Genomic DNA, 21,893 nt, shown 5'->3' with positions numbered 1-21,893 from the left:
AAAAAGGCTAGGGATGTAGCTCAGTGGTAAAGTGCCCCTGGGTTCAATTTCTGGTACCAAATAAATAAACAAAAATAAAAAATAATCACTCTTGTTCTTAGTGGAGGAGGGGTTGGTATGGGGCAAGAATAGAATCTGCTGAATCAGTTAAGAAGCTGTCACATATTGCCATAAGAGAAGTTGATGGCATCTGCCCTTATTCCAGAAGTTTTATTATGGCTATGTTTTTCTTTACAACTCTGGCCCAGGTCCTTTGTCAACCTAGGCCCACGACTCTCAGAAGCTCTCAGGTGGGACAGATGAAGGAGAGCAGTAAGTCCACTTCATTGCGCACAATAAGCTGATTTGGGTGGATGTTGTCAGGCAGGGCCAGGCTGGAGGTCATTTCCCATGCATCCACAAAGGCCACATGGAGGCCAGTAAAGGCAGCTCGCAGGAGCCGGTTCACCTGCAGGGTGAACCAGTCGCTGCCATACACAGACTTATAGCCAGTGTTGGCCAGTTTGATGACCACAAGAGTGCTGGGTTCCCGGTCCAGCAGGGCCATCACAGCTGCCCGAATCCCTGCCAGTCGTCTTGCAAAGATGGATGGAGGGAAGGTGGTGAAATGGGCTCCCAAACCCAGCACCACTACAGTGTGGGGGCCCCCAGCCAGGCCTCCCAGCTCCCTGACCACGGAGTGCAGGGAGGCCACTGGTGTGCGTAAGGAGCGCAGGGGCCAGCTGTGGGCTCGCCAGTGCAGCACTATGCCCCGAGAGGTCTCCACGGCCATCAGGGGCCCCACCTGATATGTGGCATGTAGGTCCACTGGTTTCAGGGCTGTTGGGAGGATGAAAGAGTAGGGATCAGAGGTTAATATAGGGCTGTACTTCCTCACATAAAACGTATAGGATTTAACATCTGTTAGCACACAGGTATTCTATGACTACCTGGTTTTGCTCTCTGTTTTATGATATTGCCAGTAACCTCCTAGTTCCCAAATCTGAAAGATTCTCAGTCCTCAGCTTCTCCAGCTTCCTATAGCATTCTGTTGCATTGATTTTCCTGCAGAAGGCTTCTCCTTTCTTAGTGGTGTTTTGCAGTCTCTTCCCTGGGCTCTCCAACTTGGATTTGCCCATTAGGTTTCTTCATCCACCACTGGATGAAGATTTGCCTCAAGGTAGAGACATGGGTTGTCCAATGTATGTCCTTGCACCATGGTGGCTAGCCCAGGATGCCAGTGGCTGAAATCCAATCTGTCTGCTCATATGCTAGATGACACCTGCACCAAGAGAATCTGTCTTTGCATGAAATCTCTGCATGCTTGTCTTGCCATGTGCTCCAAGTCTGTATGAGTCCCAAGAGGTGCCTTTTTCTGATTCACAGAAAAGCACCATGGCAGCCAGCCAACACTCTGGTTTTGCCAACCTTCTCTCCTGAGCTTCCACTCATTCAGAAACCCATCTTTTGCTTGGGGCACTAATCCAGTCTCTGCCAAGAGTAAATTTTCCACAGTGTCCCTACAAGGTCACCTGACATTGACTCAATTTTTAATTAGCTGAGACTTGGGATCCCCTTCCTCCCAGAGGGAGAAGCTACACCCAGGATAATCCTCCTGGGAGGCTAGAGGCTTCAGTTTTTTGAGAAGGAAGCAGACAACATCCTACAGGCCTCAGTTTCCAGATGATGTAGCTGGTATTTTCAGACAACTCCTGTAAACAGACAGATGCTCACCTCTAGACTGTTTTACACAAGAAGCCCCCTATAAGACTGTTTGCAGTGGGACACTGTGGCCCACACCTCAGGAGGCTGAGATAGGAGGATTGTGAGTTCAAAGCCAGCCTCAGCAACTTAATGAGGCCCTTAGTAGGGTGGAAGAGAAATGTTTCCCATCCCTGAGAACACAGACTCACCCTGTGAGCCCCACATATCTCTCTTTGTGGGATGACAGGAGGTCAGGTGGGGAGAGGGTTGGGTGCCTGTGTTCTTTTTTTTTTTTTTTTTTTTTTTTTGGTATCAGGGATTGAACCCAAGGGGCACTTAACCACTGAGCCACACCCCCTAACCCTTTTTTTATGTTTTATTTTGAAACAGGGTTTCACTAAGTTGCTCAGGGCCTCGCTAAATTGCTGAGCCTGGTTTTGAACTCATGATGCTCTTGCCTCAGCCTCCGGAGCCACTGGGATTATAGGCATGAACCACCGTGCCTGGCCCTATGTCTTTCTTTTCTTTCTCATCTTTGCTTTCATGTTACCTTTTTTAATAATAAGGTCTATTCCCTAACCCATTATATTGTGGAATTTGCTCTAAATTCTGGCGTTTAAAGGAAATAAAGTCAGATGGGACTTACCTTCCTGGACATTCCCATCTCTTTTGACTTTTATTCCCAAAGTAATAAATACCACAACTCTTATCTACAGTCAGAGTTCTCATTTCAACTCAAATCCCACATCTTCAAACACCTTATCCATATGTTCCGTTGGAAGCCCCTTCCCATCTCTTAAACCCAGTATGAAGGGGCATGAAATAGATACATCACCTTGTCCCACTCCTATGCCCTTGCCCCTCTTCCAGGCACCCCAGTGAATTCTGTTCTGAATCCATTCAGTAGTTATCCAAAGTCACCCAGTCATCTATTCATTCTAGAACATTCTATTTCTTTAACAATTTAATCTCTCCTCTCCTTGTGTTGCCTCTACTATTGTCCTATAACTGGACTTTGGTTTTTTTCTTTTTCCAATCCAATTTGTCCAACAAACTGAAAACTCTCCTAAAAAACATCTGATGTCTCCTGAATGTCTCAAGATTAACCCCCAAATACTGATGTCTCCAGGTTTTTTTTTTTTTTTTTCTGCCTTTAAATTCCAACTCTGGCCCTCCAGTTTCCCCCAGCAGATCCTTAGTTCCAGCCATGGTTATCTACACACCTGAATTATGAGCACCCTAATCATCTACTTCATGGTTAAGGTGCATAATTTGCATACCCTCTTTCCCAATCCTTCCTCAGCCCTAAACGCAGGTGTCCTGTCCTTACACATCACTCTCCTGAAATCTAGGCATTTTGGCCCCATTGACATGATGGAGGTTTCTGCCCCGAACCTCCTCTTGTTCTCTCCCTCACTCCCCTACTCACAGGGCACTGTGTCACGCAGATATTCCCACCACTGCCGAAGCGTGGAGTCCCCCATCATGTGGATAATGTGGCCAGCCAGGCAGCGCAGGATGCTGTCAGCAGTGGGGAAGGGTCTGTTGGAGCAGGCCAGTGAGTGCCACACATCTTGGTGGTAGAAGCCAGAGGGCTTTGGAGCTGGGATCGCAGGGTAGCATGGTCGTGCAGGGGACAGAACTGTAAGAAGAACAATCAGTGGGTATAGAAGAAGCTAGGGCCATAGGCATGGACTGAAGGCTGCCCTATCTGCAAGCCGCAGTGACACTTACCCAGGTTCCTGTTTGTATCCAGGGCCACATAAATTCGACCAATACCCTGAGGGAGGAGCTTGTCTGTCAGATTCCTGAAGAGAAACCATTTATCAAGAAGGAAGCCCTTAATGGAAACATATGAGAGGAAGGAATCAAAATAGGGGTTCGCAGAGGGAAGGAGGTTCTAATAGGTAAAGGCTCCTGTTCCAGTGTCCAGGATCCTGGAAGACAGTGAGTGTTTTCGAGGAGTTGGAAACTGGTGTTCAAGGATCCAGATTCTTTGAATTTCCTTGCCTCAGGGATTTTGTCAGTGCAGAAAATAGAATTGTTTTAAAACGTGCCCAGGACTTGGGTTTATCTAGGTATGGTAAAGTCAACAGATCAGGAGCCATTTCCCACTGAAAATAGTTTGTGGCACACAGTTCCCATGAAGAGGCAGCATGGCATGCCATACAGGGTCACAGGGGAAAGTGCCAGGGACAAGCCAGGGACAGGAGGCAGAAGGAGCAGCAAGAACATGGGTAATGGGCTTTACTGCAATCTTTGGAAAAATGGACAAGACAGGGTGAGGATTTAAGATAGGCTAGTTTTATAATAAGTTCAATGGGCTCTGGACTATGAGAGGTGGTTTTTATTTGTCAGGTACCTGGCCATGGGGTGACTGGAGGCAGGAAGATGGTGCCCAGAGCCTGATAAAAAGAGATAGTAAATGGGGTGGACTCGGGATTGGTTGGTCTGCTTATCAAAGGTGCACTCAAAGGCAGGTTGTTTGCCACCTCTAGGAGTTAGCTAACCCTGGGAAAGGCAGTCCCTCCCAGGTCTGCAAGGTCACAAAACATCAAAGCATCAGAAAATTAAAAAATACATTTCCTACCAGAAGATGCTTGAAGCCTTTCTTTTCTTTTCTTTGTTTCTTTTTCTGGGGATTGAACGTAAGGGTGCTTTACCACTGAGTTACATTTGCGGCAATCTTTATTTTATCTTTTAAAATTTTGAGATAAGGTCTTGCTAAATTGCCCAGGCTGGCCTTCTACTTGAGATCCTCCCACTTCAACGTCCCAATCACTGGAATTACAGTCAGGTGCTACCACTCAGCACTCAGACCCTTTGTAAGACATTTTAATGCTTCTCTTGGTCTCGCTACACCCACCCCAGCTGGATTCTCCCACCTGCCTACCTCATTCTTCTGGTTGCTTCTTCTGTGTAAGCTACATCCCCAACCCTTTTTAAAAGTTTTATTTTGAACCAGGCACAGTAATGCACATCTGTAATCCTAGTGACTCAGGAGACTGAAGCAGGAGGATCACAAGTTTGAGCCCAGCTTGGGCAATTTAGCAATTGCCCTGTTTCAAAATTAAAAGAAATAAATAAAAGGGATGAGGAGGTAACTCAATGATAGTACAACCCTGGGTCCCATCCCCAGCACCATCAAAAATGAAAAGAAAAAAAAAATATTTGATACAGGGTCTTTCTGAGTTGCTGCCCAGGCTGGGCTCAAATTTGCAATTCTCCTGCCTCAGCTTCATAAGTAGCTGAGATTACAGGTATGTACCACCATGCTCCTCTTGTGAGTTTGCTTTTTATGCACGTTTCACATTCTGTCTCTCAGGAAATCCAGTGGTCTCTGCCTCAGGATATATCCAGAAATGAACTCCTTTAAACACCTCTACTACTACAACTTGAGTTCAAAGCACCTCAAATTTCCTGCCTGATTACTGAGAAATATCCTCCCTTTCATTCTCCCCACTTCTGCCTTCTAATCTCACTCCTAATCTTTCATCCTCTATATTTAAAGTTCTTATATTACACACCTCCTTCTATATAATTTGCTTATTCTTATGTTTATTGTTTACCATGATTGCCTTCTTTCACAAGGAAGTTTAAGAGAGCAGGATCTTGGCTGGGGGTGTAGCTCAGTGGCAGAGGCTTGCATAGCATGCACAAGACCCAGGGATCTGATGCCCAGTACCAAAAAAGGAAAAGAGAGCAAGAGGGAGCAGTGTCTTTGTTCACTGCTCTATTCCCAGAGCCTAAGCAGGACTGTGCATTCCATATGCTTTTGATGCATGAGAAGGAATAGACAATCGCCAAGTTTGTGTCCTAGGAAAGGGAGAGAATTTGCTTTCTGGGGAGGGGTCAAGAATTTAGCCCTGTAATTTGAAAAGTTGCACAAGCATGGCCTGCCATGAGAATTCAAGACCCTAGTGTCCCATAGAGCAAGACACAAATTGATCTCAGGGACTCTGAACCCCGTGGCAGGAGTGCCTGTTACCCAGAGCTACCCAAGACCACACAGGCTCGGAGAGTGGTTGCTCTGGGGTGACTCCTGTTGAAAGAGGACTAAGGAAGGATTCCTGATCATCAAGGTGGGTTGCTCTACAGGGCTATATACAAGAGGAACCCTTCCTGTCTGCCCAGCTGCACAAATCTTCAGAATGGGACTAGAGATGAAGAAAATACCTGAACTTGGAATTGCAAATTCATGTCCACTACATATTCGATTATCTTTCTAATGCCTGTCTTCTATCAGCAGACCGTTAAGCTGCTACAGAATGTCCTCCGTCCTCTTCTAGCCTGTGAACATCCAGCACCTTGGACAGCGTCTGGCGCAGCATAGGGAGGGATTCAACAGCAGCAGAAGCTAAGACATCCGCCCGTGGCGTCCCAGTTCTAAGCGCTTTACTTGCGCTGACTTTTTTTCCTCATCACAACTCTGCCATGTGGTTACTATTATTATACCTTTTTTCAAACAAGGGGGAAAAAAACGAAATGCCAGAGGTTAAGTAACTTTTAAGTAATAGGAGATGACGTCAATAGTAATTGGCACAGAGTAATCGGTGGAGCAGGTATTCAAACCCAAGCAATCTCACTCCAGAGATGCTGGGCTATACCTCCACACGACATGCTAAGGTTTCTCCTACATTGAATCATAGATTTATTTTCTAACAACTAATGCCAAAAGAACACATGGTTCTCCTTTTCTTTTTTTTTAATATTTTTTTGGTTGTCAATGGATTTTTATTTTATTTGTTTATATGCGATGCTGAGAATTGAACCCAGTTCCTCACACACACGAGGCAAGCACTCTACCACTGAGCCACAAACCTAACCCTGTGCTTCCTCTTTCCTAAGAAGTACATAGAACTGGTCAGGGAAGATCAGGGTTTCTGTGCTAACTTCTCAGGCTGGGGACCAAATGCTATTGTGAATTTCACAAGGAGCCTCAAGATGAGCATCTGGGGGCAAGAAGTGTCCCCAGCTCAGCTCTCTTGGGTGCTTCGGCCATTTAACTCCTTCAACTACTCATAGCTGCCAGGGTTAACTTTTATGCTGCTTGGAGCTGGGCATGGAGCCATGGTCATCTCAACTGCCAGCCCCCTCACCTGCTGCTTCTCTAGGCAACCCCTCTCCACCCCTCATCTAGGCAATGCTGTCTATCTTTGCTCTGCCTGCACCCAGACATCTTCTGGGGACCTGTTTTTGCCTCCTTCTCATTTGCTTTCGGGAACCCTCTCTTCTGGAGACCAGCTCCCCTGCTTTCCCATCTTAGAAAATGCTTCCCTCATCCCAGGGATCTCAGTTCTTAAGGACAGTAGAGCTCACTAAGAGTCAGTATGTTCTTCCTGTTTCTTCTCTGTCACTCCAATGTTTAGTTGTTGTTGTTGTTGTTGTTTTAAACTGGGAATTGAAGCCAGGACCTTTTGCCACTGAGCTACATCCCTGGCCTTTTTTATTTTTTATTTTGAGACAGAGTCTTGCTAAGTTGCTGAGGCTGGCCTTGAACTTGCAGTCCTCCTGTCTCAGCCTCCTGAGTCACTGGGATTAGAGGTGTGCACCATGGCACCTGACACTGTCATTCCCATTCTCTGCCCCAGAAGGCCAGCTGCCCTGACACTGTGGACACTTCTCAGCCTTCATCTTGCTTGGCTTCCAGCCTACAGTGCTTGTTTCTTTTTAACTTCGCAGGGTCACTCCTCAACCCCCTACTCCCTGGCCACCTATGTGCTGCTGCTTTTGAAATCAACGTCTCTCCTTGCAGAAGAACAGAAAGGACTGTGGCTCTTTTCTTTTTCCCCATGTTCATAAGTCTCCTTCAAGTTGCAGATCAATGATCACCTGTCCTGACCATCGTAGGCTGGGTAGAGTGCCCTTTCTGTGTCCTCAGGCCACTCAGGTCACATGACAGTGAAGCTCTCATTGCACCTCATAAAAAGTCACATGCCTCACTGAAAACATAGAGACAGCAGGGATGCTGCCTATGATCTACCGGTAGTCAGTATTCAGTGTAAGTCCCTGTGTATAGTAAGTGCTCAGGAAATGGGTTTCATAGATGTGAAGAGATGAATGGCAAGGCTAAGAGCCAAGGCAGAATAATCACAGGGGCCAGGAAGCAGGAATTGGGCAGGGACCCTGAACGATATGGGGTCCCTTCCCTTCCTTCTTCTTATACCTGGGAAATGAATATTCAGGAATCCAAGAGGAAAGATCTGACAAGCTAATTAATATGTTGTTTCTCATGCCTAAAAACTTTTGCCACTCAAATCATTGCCACACTATGAAGTGATGTCTATGCATCTGTGGCGTCACATCTCTCCAAACATCAGACTTCCCACTTTTAGGGCACAGGAAAAGAAAGGTGGAGGAGTGCAGTGGATCTGAGCGGTGCTGCTCAGGAGCATCAGGATTTGGAATGAGAGTATGTACTGGATCCTGAGCAACAGATCCTGTGGAATAGAGAGGACTCTGTGCTTTGTAAAGACCCACTTTTGTGTCTTTGTGACCTGTGTGACCCTCTAATTTGTAAACTTAAACCTGCTGGGCTTTCAAGGATAAGTAACAATACAGACTCGGGGTTTTCTTACCAAGCCAGCAGGGCCTCTTCATGGGATGTGGTCACATTCCAGTAACGTCCAGCTGAATGTCCCACCAGCATGCTGCAGGCCAGGGTGGGGGGCTGGGCACAGAACCAGAGTTCACCTGAATCTTCATCCTTGTAGTAACAGAAGGAGTCTTCTTCCCTAGTCAACAAGGGAGTCACATTGCAAGACACATTTTCTTCATTTCCCTTGGGTCCCCGGAAATAGCCTATGAAATCAACTGTGGCCCAATGTTCTCTCCAGATTCTCCGCAGAACCGCAACGGCCTCACTGGAATGGATTAGCCGCACTTGCACGTGGGCCCTCCCAGCCCAGAGCAGAGGGAAGGACAACAGGTATGTGCCATTCTCCAGATCCTGGACATCCCCCGGGACGCCTGCTTTCAATCCTGGACCCAGCAATCGTGCCTGAAACAAATCCCCGCCATGGGTCTTGGGCCTGCCCCGTTGGTCCCTGGCCACAAGGACAACCTCCAGGTAGCTTCCCAGGGCATAGGTGGCCTGAGCACGATGCCTCAGGTGGTAGGTGGAGGTCTTGGGGCTGGTGGAGGCCAAAAGGTCGCCCCCATCTCCTGGGGTCAGAGGCCAATAGAGAAGGTGGGTCAGGTTGGTGAATGTCTGGGAGAGAGAAGTAGAGGGTGTGTATACAGAATGGGGCCTTGGAGGCCAAGGGTCAGTGTTGCCAGACCAGAAAATCCTGAAGTACAAGACCTGTGGGTAGAGAAAGAGGCACTTGTCAGTGGGTGCGTTCCTCAGTTTCCTCCTGGGAGGGAGATTCCAACGCCCCTGCCTGGGTGCCTGGTAGGTATCAGGCAGGGCAACTGTCTGCCTTACACTGCTTCTGACCCACAGTTTGGAATCTAAGCAGCCACCACACACAACTGTAGACACGGGCTCATGCTGAAAACCACATTTCCGTGGTTTTGGGTAAATCTCACAGAGAATAAACAACTCCTGGTCCTCGTTAGTTTTTACACCACTATCTGCACAGACCCCATTCTCCAGCTCTTCCCTCCCCTTAGAAGTCCTTCTCTCTGTACTCCAAAACCAGGAGGAACCCACCTTTCCATTCCATGGCCACCCTTGTCTCATCCTAGATTTAGATGGAGAATTGAGAGGGACAGGGAGAGGGAGAGGGAGAGGAAAGAATGCAGAATGTACAAAGATGAAAAGAAAAGCGAGCAGGATTTGCAGGACTTTCTTTCCTATAAAACCACAGAAGAAAACCTAGGGAGAAACTTCATGACATGGGATTAGGCAGTGATTTCCTGGGTATGATACCAAAGGCACAGGTAAATGAAGGGAAAAAAGAACACAAATGGGACTTTATGAAAATTAAGAGATCTGTGCATCAAAATGCACAGTCAACAGAGTAAAAAGGCAATTTACAGGACAGAAGTAAATGTTTACGAATCACATATCTAAAGAGACTGATATCCAGAATACATAAATTATCCCTGACATTGAACAAGAAAAAACAACCTGATTTAAAAATGGGCAAAGGACTTGAATAGATATTTCTCCAAGGAAAATATACTAGTCGGTGGCACTTGCCTGTAATTTGTGGAACTAGGGAGGCTGAGGCAGGAGAATAGCAAGTCCAAGGCCAACCTGGGAAAATTATGGAGACTCTGTCTCAAAAGTAAAAAGTTTTAAAGGACTGGGGATGTGGCTCAGTGGTAGGGTGCTCCCCTAGCATGCGCAAGGTCCTGGGTACCATCCCCAGTACCACATGCACACAAAAGTACTCAAGTATGCAAAAAAAGATACCTAACATCCCAAGTCATTAGAAAAGTATAAATCAAAATCACAATAAAATGCCACCTTACACCCACTAGGATGGCTACCATTAAAAAAAGCAACAACAGAAAAAAAAATGATGTACAGAAATTAGAATATTTGTACAATGTAGAAATGTAAAATCGCATGGCTATTGTGGGAAACACTTTGGAAGTTCCTCAAAAACTTAAAAATAGAAATTACCATTTAATGAAGCAGTTCCACTTCTCAATATATGATTGCAAAGATTGAAAGTGGAATCTCAAAATATACAGAGCCAGGCCAGGTACAGTGGGGCTCATTTGTAATCCCAGCAGCTCAGGAGGCTGAGACATGAGGATCTCAAGTTCAAGGCCAGCCTCAGCAACTTAGGGAGGCCATAAGCAACCTAGCAAGACCCAGTCTATAAATAAAAAATTTTAAAAGGGGCTGAGGATGTGGTTCAGTGGTTAAGCACTCCTGGGTTCAATACCCATCGACGGCAACAAAACAAAAAGATATGTGTACACCCGTATTCTTAACAGCATTGTTCACAATAAACTGAACTATGGAAATAGCCTAATAATCTATTAACAGATGAAAAAGTGAGCAAAATGTGGTATACCCATACAGTGGAATATTATTCAGCCCTCAAAGGACAGAAATTCTGACACATGCCACAACATGGTTGATTGAGAAGATGATGCTAAGTGAAATAAGCCAGTCCTCCTGACCCCAAATAAGTGGTGTATGACTCCCCCTCCATGAGGCAATTATAGTAGTCCAAATCAGAGGCATAAAGTAGAATCATGGTTCCCAGAGCCTAATGGGAGGAGGGAATGAGTCACTGTCAATAGGTACCTAATTTCAGTTTTGTAGGATGGAAAGAGTTATGGGGATAGAAGGTGCTAATGATCACACAACATTTTTAATATATTTAATATCACTGAAATGTACACTTAAATGGTTAAGATGATACATTTTCTATCATTTGTTTTTTACCACAATAAAATTATAAATAAATAAGGGGAAAAACAGAAAGAAAAGATTTTGAGTTTCACCAGAACTAGTAGTCACAGCAGTATTGTTAACTTACCTAAACATTGAGAATATTTTGGGGGGCGGGTACTGGGGATGGAAACTAGGGGAGCTTTATCACTAAGCTACATACCCAGCCCTTTTTATTTCTGAGACAGGATCTCACTAAGTTGCTGAGGCTGGCCTCCCACTTAAGATCCTCCTACCTTGGCCTCCGAAGTCACTGGGATTGTAGGCATTCACCGCTATGCCTGGCAACATGGACACGTTTGAACTAATACTCAGAAAAAGATGCTGTGAAAGCAACTCAGGTCATAGCCAATCGTTATTTAGGTCAATATACTGTTTTCTTCTTTGTCAAAACATGCATTTGCATCCTTGCATTCTCCTTTGCTTTGTTACTCTGTGTATTCTTAGTAAAGCCCTTTTTGAAGAATTACAACTTTCCCCAGCAGAACCAGGGAGAAAGGAAACTTCTACATATGCACCAAGGTGGGGAGGGGACACTGGGTGTCCGAGAGACAAGGTATGGGTGATAGCACCTTTCTCAGTTTTAAGAACTGGAAAGGAGTCATTTGAACTGGAACAGAAATGCAAAAAGCTGGAGAAAGAGGAGAGCATGTGCAACTTAGGTTTCTATCTTCTCAAGCGAACTCTCTTGGGCTGGTTTGGGGCTCCTTATCTCCTATCCCTACCTGAGACAGCTTGCTATTCCCTTTCTAAGAGCTGGTCCAGCCACAACGCTTCTGCTTCTGGACCAGAAGTGGGAAGATGGAGCGTTTCTCTCAGCCTCCTTCTCCCCGATGAAAGTAACCAGCTCAAACTCTGTAAGTGGATAGAGAGAAGTGGAAGGAGGAATACTCACCCAAAATGCAAAGGCTAGCACCACAACCAAAATCTTGTGCCACTTGAAATGTCTGAGGTATGTGTCTGTGGAAACCTGGAGTCCTTTATTAGACATCGGGAATGTGATCAGGGCCCTAGGTAGAGAATTTTTTAAATCCAAGAACCAATAAGAAATTATCCACAGAGAAATTCTATACCAATAATGGCAGTTTCTGGAATGTCTGCGTACATGATTAAAGAATTCGAAACATGGCTCAGCAGCACGACCCATGCTTTGACCGGCCAAAGAACATCCAGCTCCTGCTGCACCTCTTAGAGACCCTGAAAATTGATCCTGCAGTTTTCTGAGCCCCAAGGATTTGCTGTGTCTCAAACTCTGGCCTCTAACATCATCAGCCTTCCTAAGCAGGCAGGCTCTCTTTCAACAAGAAGTAGAGTTGGTTCAAAAATGTAGCACTTCTGTTCTTCCAGCTGACATCAGGCAGCAAGGCCTTGAAGTGAGGGGTGCGGGAGGGCAAGCTGAGTCAGGAGGCATGAGGTTCCCCTCCTAGTTCTATCCCCAAGGACTGTGCAGTTAGGAAGGCTTCTGGAGCTCTCGATGCCCCATTGGTCCCTCAACAGCTTCGCTTCCAGACTCCCTTCTATTAGGTCCAAAGCTTACCATCTGTGCAACCATTTTAAATCCTTACCTCTGTTTTATAAAATAAGTTTTGCTTTCCTGCCCTAGAGAGGTGCTTGCAGAGGAAACAAAAGTTAGCAGATAGCTCCCCGTTCCTCTCACCACCCGTTAACCGATGTAACTGACATATCTCCTCGTTCGACCGAATAACCCACCACAAGGCTTTGAAGGGGCAGCTCATGCAAGCCTACGCAAGCAGCCCTATGAAATACCCCAGAGTTAGATTCTCCCTGCCCTCGCTCACCTTTTCTGAGTGAAGGCCTTTGTCAGACAAATAAAGTTTCTTAACTGTGGATCTCTCTGCCTGGTTTCTGTGCTGCTTGTGTGTGTGTGTGTGTGTTTCACTTCCCTTTCACCTTCTTCCTGCCTTCTAGTTCCTGCTGTCTGCCGAGCCCTCTACATTTGTGTGAGTCATCAAGTTATTTTCCCCCAAGCCACCAGCGAGACCTCATCTCCCAACTTGTTGCTCCTTTGTGATGACATGTTATTGAGACAGTGGCAAAGGACATGTGGTCAGCATGATGCAGCCACCAGGTACCCCACACACACACACACACCAAAGAGACACCCCCGCCATAATTGTAAAACATCAGCTTCTCTCCTAGTCAACAAGAGCTGTACAAAGAATGTCAGTGAGATTTCTGCAGAGAGCTCATTGCAGTGTGAGGCTTTCCTTTGCTGTGAGGCCAGGTTTCTCTTTCTCATAAAAGCTAGGTCTGCAATCAGGCTTGTTGCTGTCCAAGTCACTATTTCTGTTTTCTTGGTAAAAACTTGGGAAATCTCTGTCTGAACTAAAACATGGGACAAAGAATAGCTGTTATGTATCCGCCCACTGTCACATAACCACCCCACTGAGTATAAATCTAAAGGAATTTCCAGACCTGGGGTCCAGAGATTTTTAGGCATTAGGCCCTCTGGACTGCTGCAGCTTAAATAAAGCTGCTTCCTGAAAATTCCTCCAGGGTCCAGCCTCATCTGCCCCACATCAAGCGTAGATATTGGATGATGGGGTCAGAAAGATGGGGGCCAATTCAAAGAAAAGGAAATGGAATGCTTACACCTCAGACCTCTTCCTCCCTCTCAACTGGTCACCAACACCACCAGGGAGTTGCTCACCACAACACAAGGAGCCTCTCATGAGGAACCCCTGGGTGGCTCCCTTCAAGCCTTTTGTAGGCAAGACAGGAAGAGGGGTGGGGACCTGAGATCTATAAAGAGGCAAGACACGCCCGCCTCCCAGGGATACCAGCTCTGGGTCCCCTTCTCTCTGAAGTCTATTTCTGTTCTGTCCCTCAAATCAAACTTGTTTTCTACATTTAATCTTCAACACCAGGGGAACGAGGACCCAGTCCTGATTTCCAAGACCCGTGTCATTATGTTAGTGACATCATGTGAACATGAGAAGCAGGTTAGCACACAGTGAGGCAGGACAGCAGAGTTAGACTTGCCTACAGATGCCAGCCAGCACTGAACGCCTACAGGTGGATGAAAACTTAGGCCTGGACGGACTACTTCAGCCAGCGGGAGCCAGGAGTGTGTCAGTTGGCATTGATTTGAAAACATGGCCATTAATTTGAAAATCCATTATGAAGGGGCTGTGTTCCCTGGGTCTGAAACTAAAAGGGAATGGAAGAAAAGGACTCTGGACGGTTTGAACTAGAAAACATTTCTTTTTAAATCTTTTTTTAGTTGTAGATGGACACAATACCTTAATTTTATTTATTTATTTTTAATGTGGTACTGAGGATCGAACCCAGTGCCTCACACATGCTAGGTAAGTGCTCTACCACTGAGCTACCACCCCAGCCCCGAGAAAACACTTTTGTACAGAGGACAAACCAGCTCCCAGGTGACAGATAATCATGACTAGCTTAGAGACACAAGAAGCAGAATATGGGCCTGATACAAAGACACAGAACTGTAGTTTCAGGTGCTTTACAGGCTGAGGCAGGAGGATCACTTGAGTCCAGGATATGGAGGCCAACTTGGTCAAAATAGCAAGACCTCATATCAAGCAAAAAAGAAAAGAAGCAAAAAAGAAAGAAAAAATCGGGCATGGTGGTGCATACCCCTATAATCCCAGTGACCCAGAAGTCTGAGGCAGGAGAATTAAAAGTTCCTGGCCAGCTTAGGCAACTTAGTGAGACCCTATCTCAAAAGAAGAATAAAAATTGCCAGGAATGTAGTTCAGTGGTAAAATGCTCCTGGGTTCAAAAACCAGCATCAAAAAATAAAAAATAAAAAAGTGTAATCCGTTGGGCTAGACTTGTAGTTTTGTGATAGGGTATACATTTAAATTAATTTGGAAATTTAGATAAAATGAACAAATCCTCAAAAAAGTCTTATCAAAATGAACACAAGGGCTAAGGTTGTGGTTCAGTGGTAGAGTGTTTGCCTAGCATGTGTCAGGCACTGGGTTCGATCCTCAGCACCGCATAGAAATAAGTAAAATAAAGAACCATTGGCAACTAAAAAAAATTTTTTAAGTGAACACGAGAAGGAAGATAAACCCAAATAATGCTATATTTTTCAACTAAATTGAATGCATAATTTAAAACACTCTGCCAAAGACAATACTAGGCACAGATTGTTTCCCCAGCAAATCTTCCAAACACTTAACAAACACTTTACATGGAATACTAAAATTCTGCTCCAGAAAACAACAAAAAAAAGGAACATTCCCAACTCATTTGAAAAACCTCATCTTAATTCCAAATTCCATAAAGGATATTACAATAAAGGAAGATTACAGGCCTACCTCTCACATGGACACAGTGGCAAAATTACTAAAATTAGTGAATAATTTTGAGTGTGAGAAACCAGATGGGCTGGGGTTGGGGCTTAGTGGGAGAGCACTTGCCTGGCATGTGTGAGGCACTGGGTTCAATTCTCAGCACCACCTATAAATAAATAATTTAATTAGGGGTTGGGGAGATAGCTCAGTTGGTAGAGTGCTTGCCTTGTAAGCACAAAGCCCTGAGTTCGATCCCCAGCACCCAAAAAAAAAAAAAAAAAAATTTTTAATTAAAGTCCATTGATAACAACAACAAATATATATATATATATATACATATATATATATATATGTATATATATATATATATATATTTAGAAAGAAACCAGATATTTGAGACGTATCAAATCAGTGGTGTTAGAAGTCCAGGAGAGGAGACTTTTGGTTTCAGCTGTCACATATAAAGAGCTTGGAAATCACCATGCCCATCCTCACAATAAGAAAAAGACTGGTTAAACTGAAAATCAACAGGTTCCTCAGAGAATTGAGGGCAAATCACCACTGTCATTCCCCCACACCAAATAGACAAGCAGTTCTAGAGAAACACAGTATAACAAGGTCCACCTCATGCTTCAAACATAACCCTCTCTGCTCTGCCACTGTGGCTCATTTGAAAACTGACAAGGTTTTTCCCCCCTTTCTTCTCTCCTTCTCCCCCTCCCTAACCATGGTGGAAGCAATATTAACCTTCTTCCCATCCTAGGCCGAAATCCTCCAGCTCACACACCACCGGAATGGAGGAAGGAGTCCAGGCCTCAGCACTGGCACCAGAGGATCTGAGAAATGGCTCTCTCTCAAGGCTACAAGAGAACATTTGACTCCTGACGGGGCACAGTTGGAGCACAGCTTTCGAATCACCTCTTTAAAAGCCCTCTGTTCCCCCTGACAGAATCACAGCCTCTGGGACAGGAGTCCCCTGTGTTTCTCCTTTGCTAGCAGAGCAACAGAATTTCCTTTTCCTTTTTCTCAAAATATTATCTTCATTATTGGATTGGCATCGGGGACAAGGAATGAGCTTTTGGTATCACATTTGGTGACTCATATGGGACCCAAGAACACCCCCCCCCCCCGCCCACCACGCACACTCTGGCCTTCTGCATCCATGCTGAGGATGCGAGGTAGCTGGTGAGCTTGTTGAGAGGGTGAATTTGCCTTGGGTTGAATCAAGGAGCTGTTCCCGTAAGCACAGGGAGGGCTCGAGGGACTGTCCCAGTACCTGCTGAGGCTCCTTTTGCTTCAGGGAACTCCCTTTTTCTCTCCCTGAACAGTATGGGTTGCTCCACCAATTGGCCTATGTTGAGAAAAAGAAAACTGAATACAGTAAAGTTGCAACACCTCAGCCATCTGGTAAGCTTCCCCAGTGTGCATGCAGAGACCCTTGATTCCACACATCTAGTCCCTCTCTGTGGGGACATCAGTGGAATCATTAGTGTAGGGGTCATGGTTAAGTGGTAGTAGGAAACCTAGGGCATCCCCCCCCACACACACACCTACTGTCTGTTTTAAAGGTTTCCTTCTGTCAGCCATGATTGTGGGGACCCCTCTGCTCATCCCTTTTTGTGTTTTTGTTTGCATCTCTTACTGGCCCTTAGAGGCAATGGCAACACTGTGTTGCTCCTACTGATAGTCTCTTGAAAAAGGTCTTAGCTGAAAGGGCCACATATAGGCATAAACCTGTCTAAGAAAGAGATGATGTTTGACTCTAACAAAATCCGGTCACTGAATGGTGTTCTGAAATATTTTACAATCATGCCGTTGGAGTTGGTATGTCAGAGGTAAGGTAAATGGAAGAAGTGCCATACGTGCAGGCATTTATGCAGTTTCATGATCAAGAGTCTGAACAGTCAGAAACTAGGTGGACAGTACAAAAAGAGGCTCTGCCTCTGATATGCAAGGAGAGCAGGACACCAGAGGAAGTTTAAAAAGACTGAAATCCTTCAACACAGTGCTGACAGACCTGGCATGGCTTCTCAGCCCAACCCCAGGCAGCCACAGATCATTCCACAATGGGTCAGGTACACCATCCCTGAGCTAGGGGGAAAGTCCTAGAAAAGCTGCCTGGATGTGGAGAAATGGGCAAAGAGGACTTGGTCTCTGTCCTGCCTCCCAGTCCCTTTTGCTTATGGGAAAAGGGGATCTGCTGGCCACAAAGGACATAGCAGTGGGTGTTGACACTGCTAGATTGTTAGCTGGGGACAGGAATGGTCTCCCCTTTTAAGATCTGACAGGATACCTCATGTGGCCAGGGGACACCCGTCACTGGGGTGGACATTGGGAGATGTGCCATGACCAGTGGCCTATTTGTTAAAACAACCTGACTACACAGCAAAAGGATGCTCTCACCCTACCCCACCTTTGGGCAGTAACTGCCGCGTGTGATTTACTACAAGAGGTTGAGAAGTTCCCTTGAGGACGACCCATTAATGTGTTTGTTCTCACCAAGTCTTGGTCCTACTACAACAGAGGGGTGGCTACCAGCTGACCGCTGGGAGGAGGGGAGATACCAGGCAACCCCAAGGTCAGCCTTAAAATGGTGTCCACCTCAAATCCAGCAACACTGTGGCCATGAGATGATAAAGGGACAATACGACATAACTGCCTAGGTATTTTAGAGACCATCTACTCTAGCAGATTGGACTTGTCTGATCAGTTCATGACAGAGCTGAATGGGACCTCTTCACAGATGGGGAGTAGCTTCGTGGCAGTGGACCTGCAGATATGGATAAGCTGTGGTCACAGAACGACAGGTATTAGAAGCTGAGGCTTTGCCACCAGGAACATCAGCCCAGAAAGCTCTTAATTGCACTGACAAGTCTTCTCAGACTATCAAAAGAAGTGACCCAACAAGTGAGCTGGTTCATTGGATATCCAACAGAAGTTACACATGTCCTGGGATCCCAATCTGGAGGGAAAATAGAAAAGATAAATCACACCTTAAAAAAGATAGCAGTTAAATTATGCCAAGAAACTCACCTGCAATGGGTTAAGGTGTTGCTAACTGCTCTCCTCAGTAAGGTCATTCCCAGAAGCATGCTTAAATTGAGCCCAGCAAGAAACAGTAGAGACCCTTCCTGGTACCCTGGGGAAGGAGAGGGGCAAAATGTGGCTATAGCAAAAGAAACTAGATTAATACAGTATGCAGGACAATCAGTCAAATATTAATTGCTATATGTGAGTGTGCTTCTTCCACGCCCCATCAAGCTTGGAATCACCTCTCCATCCCTTCTGGTAAAAAGTACAAAAGAAGCTGGGCACAGTGGTGCATGCCTGTAATCCCAGTGGCTCAGGAGGCTGAGGCAGGAGGATCTGGAGTTCAAAGCCAGACTGAGCAACTTCATGAGGCCCTAAACAATTCCGTGAAATTGACTCTAAATAAAATATGAAAAAGGGGCTAAGGATGTAGTTCAGTGGTTAAGCGCCTCTGGGTTTAATCCCCAGCACCAAGAAGAAGAAAAAAAAGTTAAAAAGAAAAACTGACAATAACAGGAAGTAAAGATCTTCCATTCCAGGACCCCCTTCATTGCCCAGTTTCAGCAGGAAGCAGCTTGGAGATGACATCATCCATTTTTCCATAGTAATGGAAGATAGAAATTGACAGTGGGAAATATAATGGGTTCATTTCATGGTTTGAAGATAACCCTCACTACTCTGCCTATGCAGTTTATATTAAAACTGGTTTTGTTTGTTTGGTTTTTCCCCTTTCTCTTTTCCTTCTCCCTGTCCCCAGCCATGGTAGAAGCAATATTAACCTCCTTCTTGTCGGAGGCCAAGTTCATACACCACAGGAACGAAGGAGTCCAGGCTTCAGGATTGGCTATCTCCCAAGGTTACAAGTGAATTATGACTCCTGACGGGCACAGCTGGTGCATAGCCTTTGAATCACCTCTTTAAAAGCCCTCTGTTCCCCTTACAGAATCACAGTCTATGGGATAGGAGTCCCCTGAGTTTCTCCTTTGCTAGCACAGTAATAGAACTTCTTTTTCCTTTTTCTCAAAATCTTGTCCTCATTATTGGACTGGCATCAGGGACAAGAACAGAACTTTTAGTATCAACAGCTTACCTGCAGCAAAAGTTGCTGGAGCCAGAACCAGTCAAACATTTAGTTACTGGGCCAGGGAAGAGGTACGTTCCTTCCTGCTCCACTGAGACGTAATCAAATTGGCCGGAAAATAGGTTTTAATTAAAGCCAGCTTTGAAGGAAGAAGATATTTTTGTTTGTTTGTTTCAAATTTCTATCTTCAGAAAACTCAAGGTCCAGGGAAGATTTTTATAAGAGAAGAGGCAACAGAGCCAGACAAGAGGCAGGAAATACGTACATGTAGACTTAATGTGATACCTGAAGGATAAGTCAGTGACACCTGGTAGCAGGGATGGGGTAGTTTTTATTCTCAGCATGAGGAAATTCAGAAGTTAAAAAAAATTAGGAACTTTTATTATCAGTATAAGTAAATTTCCCTTCTTTTCACAGAACTTCCTTCAGTTTCAGATGGAATCTGTTTCAGATGGCAATTGGCAAATTACCAAAGAGTGAGCAGGGACTGGTTAAAACTCTTCAGGGCCCAGTTTCCAGGGAGCTCCTAAACCTTTTGGAGTTTTACTTCTAGAAACGCTACCAAGTTCTTATACCAGGGAGAAAACCCTTCAGCTTTGGGCAGGAGGAGAGGAAAAATAACCTTTTAAAAAGAGAGCATTCTGGGGCTGGAGCTGTGACTCAGGGGTAGAGCACTTGCCTAGCATTTGTGAGACCTTGGGTTTGATTCTCAGCATATAAATAAATAAATAAATAAAGGCATTGTGTCCATCTGCAACTAAAAAAAAAAATTTTTTTTTTAAATAGAGCATTCTTTGCTCAATAACAAATGCTTGTCCATAAGATAGTCTATTTTAGCAGAGCTTTATCTAACTGGAGAAAGGGTGATTAGACATTTTGAGTCCTCTGTAACTTTTGTGTGATGTGTAAGAAAAAAGGCTGAAAGTCACAGCCTAGGGACTCAAGCCCACTTAAAAAAAAAAAAAAAAAATCAGATTACCAACTTCTTTCTCCCCTCCCACACTTCAACACCATATCCACAGGACCACAGTATACTAAACAACAGATTTGGCTGTAAGAGAACTGGTTTTCCATATAACAGAAATCAATAATTGGACTTTAAAATTCAAAACAGTAGTATTAGACCCCAAACTGAGGACAGGCAGTTAGTGTAGACTAGGGAATGGGTTTGGTCAAATGGAGAAAACGGAGGCCATCTGAGTCTGGGAAGTTGGAGACGGCCCCTGGGAGAATGGAACCTCAATGTCTCCAGTGCCCTTTGATCACCAAGTTTACCGGCCTATACTACCCCTTCCAAAAGGCCCGCAGGCAGGGAATTGCTAATTAATGCCCTCTGGGCTGTCACCTGCCTGGATCACTCCATTTGGCCCTTCCCCCTGCCCATCTGCTTCTCACCTTTTTGTCTTCTCACCGGCATCTGCTGGGCCTAGTCACTAGGCAGGAAGGAAAGAGATGAGGGGGAAGAAAGCAGGAGAACAAGGGAAACTTTAGTCTGTAAAGGGGCAGGGCCCTCTCACTTCTTGGGAGACCAGAATCCCAGCCATAGCCTGCTTCATGTGCCTGCCTCTGCATGCTTCTCTGGTGTTCTACTTCAACATTTGAGGAAGCAGAACTCGACACCGATAACCAGCAGTATCAGTATTTATGTTAGCACCAAAAAGGGAAGGAATACTTAGATATGAGTCCTTGTGTGTTTGGTACTGGGGAGAGAACCCAGGGGCATTCTATCACTGAGCTACACCCCTGGCTGTTTTTATTTTTTATTTTGAGACGGGGTCTTGCTAAATTGCTGAGGCTGGCCTCAAACTTGGGATCCTCCTACCTCAATCTCTGAGTGTCTGGGATTACAGGCATAAACTACCATGCACGGCCTTAGGTATAAAGCTAACAAAATAGGCACAGAGTTCATATGAAGCAAATGCCAAATCTCTGATGAAAAAAATCAAAGACCTAAATAAATCAAAAGATATTCTGTGTTAGTAGGTAGCATCACCTAACATTGTAAAGATGTCAGTTTTTCCCAACTTGATCTATAGATTCGATGGCATCCCAATAAAATCCAGGCAAGGTATTTTGTGGATGTCAACAAACTGATTCTTCTTCTTCATCCCCAGCTCCCCCTTTTTTTCCCTTAATTTTGAGACAGGGTCTCCAGAAGTCCTTAGGTCCTTACTAAGTTGCTGAGGCTGGCTTTGAATTTGTGATCCACCTGCCTTAGCCTCCCAAACCACTGGGATTATAGGTGTGTAGCACTGCACCCAGTTCAACAAACTGATTCCAATGTTTTATAAAGAGGCAAAAGACTCAGAAAAGTCAATTCAATACTGAAGATAAGGAACAAAGTCAAAGGATGGACACTCCTTGACTTCAAGTTACTGTGAGCTACAACAATAAAGACAGTGTGGTTTCAGTGAGAGAATAGACAAATAAACCAATTGAACAAAACAGAGAA

General features: G+C 45.1%; 1 protein-coding gene across 4 annotated transcripts; it reads right to left on the bottom strand.

Annotated features, from left to right (window-relative positions):
* Positions 1–13: 13 nt before the first annotated feature.
* LOC124970369 (NXPE family member 3-like) lies at positions 14–20,973 on the bottom strand. 4 transcript variants are annotated; one of them, XM_047533662.1, is made up of 8 exons: positions 20,837–20,906; positions 19,451–19,580; positions 18,364–18,469; positions 11,937–12,051; positions 8,262–8,986; positions 3,418–3,491; positions 3,113–3,325; positions 14–819 (listed from the first exon to the last, which is right to left on the bottom strand). In XM_047533662.1, exons 3-8 carry the CDS (start codon positions 18,420–18,422, stop codon positions 287–289), a joined length of 1,719 nt encoding a protein of 572 aa, XP_047389618.1. In that variant the 5' UTR covers positions 18,423–18,469; positions 19,451–19,580; positions 20,837–20,906; the 3' UTR covers positions 14–286. The 4 variants fall into 4 exon arrangements, with proteins under 4 accessions (XP_047389618.1, XP_047389616.1, XP_047389620.1 ...); XM_047533660.1 differs by lacking the exon at positions 19,451–19,580 and having other exon boundaries at positions 20,837–20,973; XM_047533664.1 differs by lacking the exons at positions 18,364–18,469; positions 19,451–19,580; positions 20,837–20,906 and adding an exon at positions 16,607–16,736.
* Positions 20,974–21,893: the final 920 nt, after the last annotated feature.

The sequence above is a fragment of the Sciurus carolinensis genome, chromosome 18 (assembly GCF_902686445.1).
Source record: "Sciurus carolinensis chromosome 18, mSciCar1.2, whole genome shotgun sequence".
Classification (NCBI taxonomy): domain Eukaryota; kingdom Metazoa; phylum Chordata; class Mammalia; order Rodentia; family Sciuridae; genus Sciurus; species Sciurus carolinensis.
The sequence above is the reverse complement of the archived record's forward strand: the minus strand, read 5'-3'. Positions and strand labels throughout refer to the sequence as shown.

Coding starts and splice junctions, on each gene's coding strand:
- LOC124970369 (XM_047533660.1), bottom strand. CDS start 20,858: ATGCCGGTGAGAAGACAAAAAG. Junction 12,052..18,363: donor AACACCTTAACCCATTGCAG/GTGAGTTTCTTG, acceptor TTCTCTACCTAG/GGCCCTGATCACATTCCCGA. Junction 820..3,112: donor TCTGCGTGACACAGTGCCCT/GTGAGTAGGGGA, acceptor TCCTCCCAACAG/CCCTGAAACCAGTGGACCTA.